The sequence below is a fragment of the Vespa mandarinia genome, chromosome 23, assembly GCF_050613455.1.
Source record: "Vespa mandarinia isolate Hongniang chromosome 23, ASM5061345v1, whole genome shotgun sequence".
Taxonomy (NCBI): Eukaryota; Metazoa; Arthropoda; class Insecta; order Hymenoptera; family Vespidae; genus Vespa; species Vespa mandarinia.
The window spans coordinates 1585001-1595000 of NC_140832.1; the positions used below are offsets into that span (position 1 = coordinate 1585001).

The 10000-nt window shown below is 32.9% G+C and overlaps 1 protein-coding gene across 4 annotated transcripts in view; it reads left to right on the top strand.

The window, feature by feature from the left end:
* The window catches only part of Dop2R (dopamine D2-like receptor), a 144342-nt gene that overhangs the window by 6796 nt on the left and 127546 nt on the right, over positions 1-10000 (top strand). For 3 of the 4 annotated variants that reach the window (XM_085663608.1, XM_035872589.2, XM_035872590.2), the window contains exons 1-2: positions 661-799; positions 6419-7533. In XM_085663608.1, coding sequence (XP_085519734.1) covers positions 6661-7533 — 873 coding nt within the window. In that variant the 5' untranslated portion in view covers positions 661-799; positions 6419-6660. Of the gene's footprint in view, positions 1-660; positions 800-6418; positions 7534-10000 lie in introns of those variants that run through there. The other variant, XM_085663609.1, reaches the window with a different exon arrangement.

Sequence of the window (10000 nt, forward strand, 5' to 3'; positions counted from 1 at the left end):
ATATATACATATAGTGTGAGAAAGAGAGAGTGAGAGAGTATTCAGAGGGATGAATGGCAGAGCTTAGGGACGATTTTCTTCTTTTATCGTGACGTTGAACGGTGCTCTTACGGTGAATCCAAGGTTTCCTACGAGTGTACCTTATCATTCTTATCATTTTATTCTTATTTTTTTCCTTTAAAAAAGAAAATCAATGAACGTTTATGGTTGTACGTTAGGTAGAGGACAAATTAAAGGAACAAAAGGAAAAAAAGAAGAAATATAGAAAAGAAAAGAAAAGGAAAAAAAAAAAGAAAAAAAAAGAAAAAAAAAAACAAGAAAGAAGAAAAAAGAAAAGGGGAAAGGAAAGGAAGCACAGGGAAAAAATCTTCCACAGTATGGACGTCCGACGTTGCATCGATTTTCGAAAGACCCGAATGGCTTCGAAATTGCATCGAAAAGGGGAGAAAAATTATTCTTATCGACTATCGTCCACGATTGGAACGTATTAAGTGCGATCGAAGTTTATCGTTTGACGACTTCTTGCTTTTTGTTTTTTCTATTATTATCCTTTTTTTCTCCCCCTTTCTATCCTCTCCTTTTCTCCTTCTTTTTCGCTTTTTTCTTTTCTTCTCTCTTTTTTTTTCTTTTTTTTCTTTTTTTTTTTCTTTCGTTTTTTTTTTTTCTTGTACGTGCTTTCTCGTGAGAATGCTGTTGTCTACGTACGAAGGTCAAGGAACGACTCTTAACAGCGACAGGGAAAGTTTCGTCTCGAAGAGGACTTGCGTTTAGGGAATACGCGCTTCGATGATGATCGATGGTAAGTACTTCCTTTTCCTTGAGCTACCTTTTCGAGGCTAAGGTAAAATCGCGTAAAATTGTAGCACGTGCGATTTGAATTGCTAAGGAGAGAGATAGAGAGATAGAGATGGAGAGCGAGAGAGAGAGCGAGAGAGAGAGAGAGAGAGAGAGAAAGAGAGAGAGAGAGAGAAAGAGTTTGACCTCGAACGTCGATAATAATTAAAGCATGATCCTTTCGAAAAGGTCGTCCAAGATTTATTCGTTCATTGCGTGTACATTAATCACTATAAAGATCGTAAAAAAGAAAGAGAAAGAGAGGGAAAGAGAGAGGAATGGGTTTAAAGAAAGAGAGAGAGAGAGAGAAAGAGAGAAAGGGAAAGAGAGAGGAATGGGTTTAAAGAAAGAGAGAGAGAGAGAGAGAGAGTGTGTGTTAGAAAATAGGAGAGGAGAATTGAGGGAAGGACGAAGCCTGCGCAAAGGAATAAACTTCGTAAGAGGAAAAAGGATGGATCTTTTTATGATCGAACATCGGAATTTCGATTTTTTTTTTGAATTTTGAATCTATATTTTTCTCTCCTTTATATATATATATATATATAATTTTTTTTTGTTTTATCTTCAATAGCTCATTCGAGAAAATATGTTAAAGTTATTTTTGTTACTCAATAAGACATTTTCTTCTTCTTCTTCTTCTTCTTCTTCTTCTTCTTCTTCTTTTTCGAAAAAGAAAAAAACAAAGGAAAGAAAAATGAAGGAAAATAGATACCCTAGCAAACTGAATTGCGAGATAGAAGAAAGAAAGTGTCCTGTAAATTTTCCTTCCGAGTGTTCCCATCTCTTCGGAAGGTTCATCTTATTTCCTTCGAAATTGGATTTTAAGAAACATGGAAGACTAATCTTCGATGTTAGCGGCTTTCAGAAAGGATCTTTGTTTTTTCTTTTTTCTTTTTCTTTTTCTTCTGTTTTTTTTTTCCTTATTTTCTTTTTTTTTTTTTTTTTTTTCTTTTTTTTTTTAATTTTATTTTATCTCCTTCGCAAGATTCGAATATTTATGTAGGGCCATTTGTATGGTGTTCCATGCTACATCTCGACAAGCCATTCTTAACGTCTTAACGTTTTGACCTTACGAATTTGGTCCGTGCCATGCTCTTGCTAATATTAGAGTTAAGCACGCTTAGGGAATAGATATTATACATGATGCACGAATAGATATATATATATATATATGTATGTATGTATGTATCTACTATATAAATGTATATACTAGAAATTTATAGTTGGAGGAAAATATATATACAGAATAGATAAAACTTCTTTTTTTTGTAATTTTTTTTCTTTTTTTTTTTTATCGTTTAATATCGTTCAACAACAATAACGATTATTTATTATTTTCATTAATTCGAATGATCGATTATCAGAATTTTTTTTTTTTTTGGAAGAAATTAAAGATCGAAAATATTTCTACGAGCTATATTTTTTCGATATTAATACGCTCACTTTCATTCCAACCATGCTCATTCGAATGTTCATCATACCAATAATATCGATCTAATAAATAAATCGTATGTTCGTTCGTACATGCGAATATTATAGTTTCTAAGTTAAATATAACTTACATATACGAGAAATGTTTTACGTGTTTGAGTGTTCATATTATTTTCACGTTGAGTCTCATTTCTTTTGCTAAGTGCTTATTTTAACATATATTAACTAACTGAAAACACAGAGAGATTTCAACTTAATAATATATGAATAATAAATATTATAATTCTACATTTTCCCCTCTGTAAATCATTTCGTAATTATTTGATATATATATACGTGTGTTTGTGTGTGTGTGTGCTTATATATATTTATGTATATATAACATTTGCATTCACTAACTTGTTAAAATGATATCATGTTTGATATATCCGGAATTACTAGAATGTAAGATTATTAATAAAGCATGTATTAGGTACCTGTTGCACACGTAACTCGAGTACGAAATGCATTTCGACAAAAAAGATGTAAAGGATACACAAGTTAAAATCGCTTTAAGCCATATTACATTCAATGTGTTGGTGTTCTATCTTTCTTTCTTCTTCTCTCTTTTTTTGTTTTTTTCTTTTCTCTTTTTCTCCTTTCTTTCTACTAATTAAAACACAATAATTGGATAATAATTATCCCTGCCCCCCTTCTTCTTTTTATTTCTTTTCTTTCTTTTTTCTTTTTTTTTTTTAATGTTCCCCGAACGATTATTAAATACGATTATTAAATATAATAATAAAAACAAAAGTAATAAATTATTTACGACATTTCCAAATACGATATTCAAACAACAAGGAGTCATGGAATCAATAACTAACAAAATAATTTTCAACAATTCATCAAAGTCATTCTTTCTGCTTTAGCACAATCCGAGATCTTTTTTCTTTATGACAGATATATCGTCTTCCACTTTTCTCCGTTGCAGCTGCAACTACGATAATCCATCTTACGCGCTTCGATTGCATGTTTGAAAAGAGATAGAAAACAAAAGGGAGAGAGAGAGAGAAAGAGAGAAGGAGAGGAAAAAGAAAGATAAAAAGAGCGAAAAAAAATTGAACAAAGGAATATCAATTCTTATTGTTAAATATAACAACAGTTTTGAGAGCTTCAATCGAGAGTTATGAAAAATTTATTTTCTTAAAAATACATTTTATTTCTTTAACTCGATACTATATTACGAAACGAATCGCGGACGCGTGTGTGTATATAAAAAAAAAAAAAAGAAAAAAAAAAAAAGAAAAAAAATAGTTTGACCATTGGCAGATTTCTAATCGAGTAAAGTAATATCGTTCGCGGATGGAATTTTTATAGGGAGGCAAATCAGTAAGAGAGAGAGAGAGAGAGAGAGAGAGAGAGAGAGAGAGAGATGGAAGTTATAACGGCATGGGGGTTAGTTCGATATTGGTAAAAGTTTGTAACTTATAGCACGAGCAATAGAGGTATCATTTCGGTATAGAAGAGGAGGAATCGATGTGTATGGAAAAAATAAATTCGATCGTATATCGTTTTTTAATTACAAAGGACAAATGACGTCAGTTAGTCGATCGTCATAACCTTTTTCCCATTGGTAAATCCTTTCTTGGGTCATTTCCTTTGGAATGATTCAAATGTCAATTAAGAGATAGGCAAAGAGGATGATGAATTATAAAGGACGACAACCCCCAATGATATTACCTACATATAAATTCATTGTATATTAAGTTAATCGTATTTCAATTAAATTCTTTTTTTTTTTTTTAAATTTTTATTTGATCCTTTTTCTTTCCTTTTTCTCTTCTCGTTGTTGGAAGGAATTAAATTAGAGGTGTGATTAAGAAAAGAAAAGAAAAGAAAAGAAAAAAAAAAACACATTAATTTTTGCTTAGTTGGACGATTATTATGTACGATTTTTTTCTTTCTTTTATTATTTGTTTTTTCTTTTTTTTGGTTTGCTTTTCTTCTTCTTTTTTTTTTTTTTTTTTTTTTTTTTATTGATATAAATTACTTCAAGACGGATAGAAGAGAAGTGAACGTGAACGTGATTGATGGGAATGTATCTATCTAGCGAAATATAATTTAAAGAAATCAAAATTATTAGACAATATGAAACCAACTATTATGTTTTCTATTCGTGGAGATGATAAAAGATATATTTTATAAGGGAATAATAATAGAAATTATATATTGAATTATAACGTTTCTTCATGGAATAACTGGAATTACTCCAGTCGAATAATAATAATCTTCTTAAAGCTAATAAGTGATGGACGCGTGAGATACATTAACTTTCATAATATTCCAAGACCGTAATACGCGAGGACGCGCGTCCGCGTCTTATTAATTCAAGAAACTTTCAAAGACCTCAGGCTGCCTGCTGAATAGGAGGAATTTATTAAATTTAACGAGCAGTTTGGAAGTACGCCCGTTAAGTTCGTCTTCGATATAGTTTTCTATTTTTTCTTTTTTTTTTTTTCTTTTTTTTTTCTCCCCCAAATTTTAAAACCCGAATTTCAAATGGTCACATTTCAATTTTCAATCCTATCCGATGAATTATTCGATTTAATGATACTGTGGTAAGAACGTAAGGAATGTAAGGGAAATCAATTGAAATTTATATCTTGAAGATTGGAAGAATTTGGGAGGTGAAATGGTCAGATGGAAAATCGAATTGGTATTGCAATTTTCTTTTCATTTTTCTTTTTTTCTTTTTTCTTTTTTTTCTTTTTTTTTTTTTCTCTTTCTCTTTTTTGGAAAACGTATGAAGTCTTGTGGGACATTGGCAACGCGTGAACGTTTCTCCCGATAAAATTCAATCTCTCGTTTTCCGTAAGGGGTACCTGGGGTAAGGGGCGAGAAAAGGTTTACAACACGTACCTGAGTTAAGGAAAATGCTGAACGACGAAATGATGTGCGTCGAAGGGGAAAGGGGCGTGTCGATAAACGTTAGAAAAGAGTTTTAGCCTCCTTCCTTGCTATATCGTCATTTTTTCTTTTTTTTTTTTTTTTTTGTTATCTTTTCCTTTTTTTTTTCATCTTCTTTTTTCGATCGTATATCACATTTTAAAAACTTCTCGTTCAAAAATACTCGTACGCTTTTGTACGCTCATAATTTTTCTCGAAACGGGAAAACGATCAATTATCAGAATACTTTCGTATTTATGTTTTAATAAAAGATGGATTGGATGAGAAGTATGGAAGATGTGATTGAAAGAGATAAAATTGATTAAAAAAAAAAAAAATGGAAAGACCATGTGGGTATTATAAGGTGATTTTTATTGTTAAGGGAATTCAAAAAGAATCACCTCTTCCTTTCTCTCTCTCTCTCTCTCTCTCACACACACATACACACACACTTTCTTTCTTTGTTTCCTTCTTGGAAGAAATTTCTTCGAGAAGATCTCTCCTTTCGAACGAAAGAAATGTTACTGTGACTATTCACCCGTCAATTCGCCCTTTCCCTATTCTTGTGTCTTCGATTCCTTTAACCACGAAAGAAAAGTGCTATTTTGCAGTTGAATTCAATTTTCTTAATAATAGAAGTAGCCCTGTCGTTACTCATTTAATTTCTCAATCGAAACCTCTATAGAACATAAAGTTACGATATTAAAACCTTTCTTTATCGTTTCGGTTATAACAAAATTCAATAATTTTTCTTTAATCAATACCAACGTTAACGTATTTTATTAAAGTTCCCTACATATAATAGTTTGTTCATTATGATAACGTGAAAGATTCTACAAAATTTAAAAGATCTATTTTGATTTGCATAGGAACTATTTTAAATATACACTGGAATATTTTGGTATGAGTTAGATAGTCGAAGTAGTGCGTATGAATAACATCGAGGATTTGTTCTCTCGAGGAAATCCTGCCGTTTGTATCGGTGGGAACATTTGAGAGAACTTCGACAAAGGACAAGTGCAAGTGCAGTTATGTAAAAGAGAAAGACTAAGAGAAAGAGAGAGAGAGCGAGAGCGAGAGCGAGAGAGAGAAAGAGAGAGAGAGAGAGAGAGAGAGAGAGTGAGAAATAGATTGAAATGAAAAGATGAATAGAGAATAGGAAATTATTTCCTATTCATAGAGAATAGAGGATGCTCGATTGAAGATAGTATTTCTTGTCTTGTTACAGGAATCACGAATAGAAGAAAATAGGAAGGATAGTCGTCTCGGTGCTCATTGTGGTTGGTGATCGTCGAGCGTTGAGAATAAATCGTGGAAGCGAGGATAAGATTTGTGAGAGGTGTGGAGAGGAGAAGGAGGAGAAAGAAGTGGAAGAAGACGAGGAGGAGGAAGAAGAGAAGAAGGACGAGGACAGAGAGTGAGAAATGGCGGGAAGATCAAAGATCTCGTGATCTGTTTGGGGGTAGCAGAATGGAAGGTGGAAGGGACAACGACGGTTCGTTGTTTCGGTCGATCGTACGAAAGCTATCGTCGAGGGAGTCGGTGATAAGTAGTGGGGTAGAGGGTGAGGTGGATACATCGAGCACGAAGATCGGTAATAGTGTAAGGGGTGTGGTAGTGCCGGCTAGGAATACGTCGACGACAGGCACGACGACAGGCACGACGGTTACGACGGCAACGATAACGACGACGAGAACGAGCACTAGCGACGAATACGAGATCGCGTTCGAGACGATCCTAGAACGTGCATTCGATATGTCGAGAAACGAAACTGACGCTGCAGCTACGGCGGCAAGCGGAACTGCTACGGCGAGTGGAGGAACCGCAACGGGGGTTGTCGTTGAATCAACCGGTTGGTTCGACGATACCCAAACGCCAACGACGACTGCGAGTTTTGCTTCCTCGTCGAATGCTTCATCGTCATCTTCGAGTTCTACCCTCGTCGATAATTATACCCTAATATCGGATCTATTCGTCTTCGACGATCTTAATGATTACATTAATCGATTAAATTATAGCGCGTTCGCGAATCTAACGGCCTATTATGACGGTGGTGGTAGTATGAATTTAAGTGCCACAGGTAATTGCACTTCCTCGATCGTATCTGGCAATGACACAGAATGCGATACCGCCGCGGTAGACGAAGAATCCAATCCTAGCAATTGGTGGGCCCTGATACTGGTTATCGTACCGTGTCTAACCCTATTCGGCAATGTCCTCGTTATCCTGGCGGTTGTAAGAGAGAAAGCACTTCAGACCGTCACCAATTATTTCATCGTCAGCCTTGCGGTAGCCGATCTTCTAGTCGCGGTTCTCGTCATGCCCTTTGCCGTCTATGTATTGGTGAGTCTTTTAATGATTATTTATCGATTATTTTCTTCAAACGTCAATACATAAATCGCATTATAATTCACGTTTTAATGATAATAGACTATTGAATTGGTTCGCTTTCTAAGAAGACGATGGGTTTTAAACATCGATATCCATTAACCCCTATAATTCATTTAACCAACGCAAAAGCGAGACGAGTAAAGCTTATCCATGTATAAGTACGTATGTTGGTACATACTTATTGGTATATATCTATGTATATACATACTGTCTATGTATATATATACATAGATATGTATATATCTATGTTGATATACTGAGACCGAATTGGAAAAGCATTAGATTCCATTTGGGAAGAGAGTAGAAATCTCGAGTTGTCTTGGATAAAACGAAGAAATGATGCTTTCGTTAAGGCCATCTGGTTCGTTTGATTAGGTGAATCAAATGTGAACAAGATTAGTTAATTAAGCTAGCTCGAACGATCTCGCGAGATTCGATGTCGTTGAAAACTCGTCTATAGAGTTTGAACTAATTACTACTTAGTCGACTAGGTGACCTATTTTTTCCAGATAGAATACCATTCAAGTGTACTAAAATGGAAGATATTTAAACTGCGAAGGAAGATAAACGAAATTAATATCGTATAACGGTACAACGTAATAGTCTTGCGGCCGAAGATCCTCAGAAAAGTTGAATCGAATTTTCTTTAAGTTCGCCTTCTTTTTTTTCGAAGATATAAAGTTGATGAAAAAAATTGTAGGAACGTTCTTGGGAAAGAAAAATGTAACAGCTTTACGATCGAGAAATAACATGGCCAATAAATATTGTCGACATTTTCTATGAAATTTTCAGTGGAAAATACTGAAAAATAAATAAATAAATAAATATATATATATATATATATATATATATATATATATATATATATATAGGTATATAGAATTTTTTACTAAGATATGAAATATAAAAAATTTCGATATTACTTAGTAACAAATTTAACACTATATTATATCATATAAACATTTTCAGTAAAAAATACTAAATATAGTATTATTTATTATAATACAAAATATTGCAAATTTTTGCGACAGTATTTAACCATTTACTACTATACTATATCATATCAGTATTTTTAGTGAATAAAACTGAACATGTGTAATCCATTTTATTTAGATACCGAAATACTGAAAATTTCGAAAATATTTATTTTCCAGAGAAATATTTTCTAGTGTGTCCTCGTTAAGCTGCTAAAAAAAAAAAAGAAAAAAGAAAAAGAAAGGAAGAAAGAAAAAAGAAGCAAAAAAAAAAGGGAAAAAAACAAAGAAAAAAGGAGAAAAATGAAAACGAGAAAGCGAAGGTCTGCCAGTAATAAACATGCTTTTAATAACTTTTGCAAATTTTTGACATTATTTTTTCTTATCATAAAATGTGACACGAAATCGCGTGTCATAGTTATGACAGGTTTACATGATCGAAATTATATTCGTTACAATCATTCTCGGGAATGGTAGCGGGTGCAATAACATGCATCCGTTGTTCACGGTGCATAAATCAGAATGTTCCATTGCCGTTCCTCGACATTTCTCGTTGATATAATTTCACCTTCGAAATAATAATTACATGATTATTGCATCACGACTAATGGATGAAGGGCCTATACGAATTAAACGTTGTTAAACATTCCTTAGTATATATTTCCATACATAACTAAAATGCATGTACATACGTACGTATATTTATATATACGTTTAATGTAAATTATGTGTATACGTACATGAGTAATACTTGTACATACATAAAATGAATCCTGCATAAAACCATGTAAATTTAATATCAGGTAATATTCAAGTTACTTAAAGCTATTTTATCGTTTGAAAAAAGAAAAAAAGAAAAAAAAAAAAGAAAAGAAAAGAAAAAAAAAAGAACTCTTAATTCCTATTTCATATCCCGAAAAATATTTTCATATTTTTTTTTTTTTTTAATTATTAATTATACTCACTTATTAGAGAATAATAAGTCTATTAATAGTATTACGACTTTCGTCTGGTGATATAGATTTTCCTTTTTTGTAAATTTGAGACAAAATTGAATCGTAAAGGAAAAGTTTAACATTTTCTCTCTCTCTCTCTCTCTCTCTCTCTCTCTCTCTCTCTTTGGTGACATCTTGATTCTTCAGAAATTTGTTTGCAATTTATTTAAATAACGCCTTTATTATTGTTCATTGTTCGTACACGATGAAATTTATAATCGGGCCACTTTTTACGTTATTAGTTGAGAATGCTTTTGATAATAGTCGGTTCTATGGTTACGTTTTGTAAGGCGTGTATTCGCGTAGCACCCGCAGTTCATGCCGCATAAAATACGTAGGAAATCAATTGGCACATAGACTCGAATGGCCATTTACGAGGATAGAATGGTGGCAATTTGTCGAACGAAGTAATTGTCCGGTTTCAATTTTCAACTAGACCAATAATTTTCT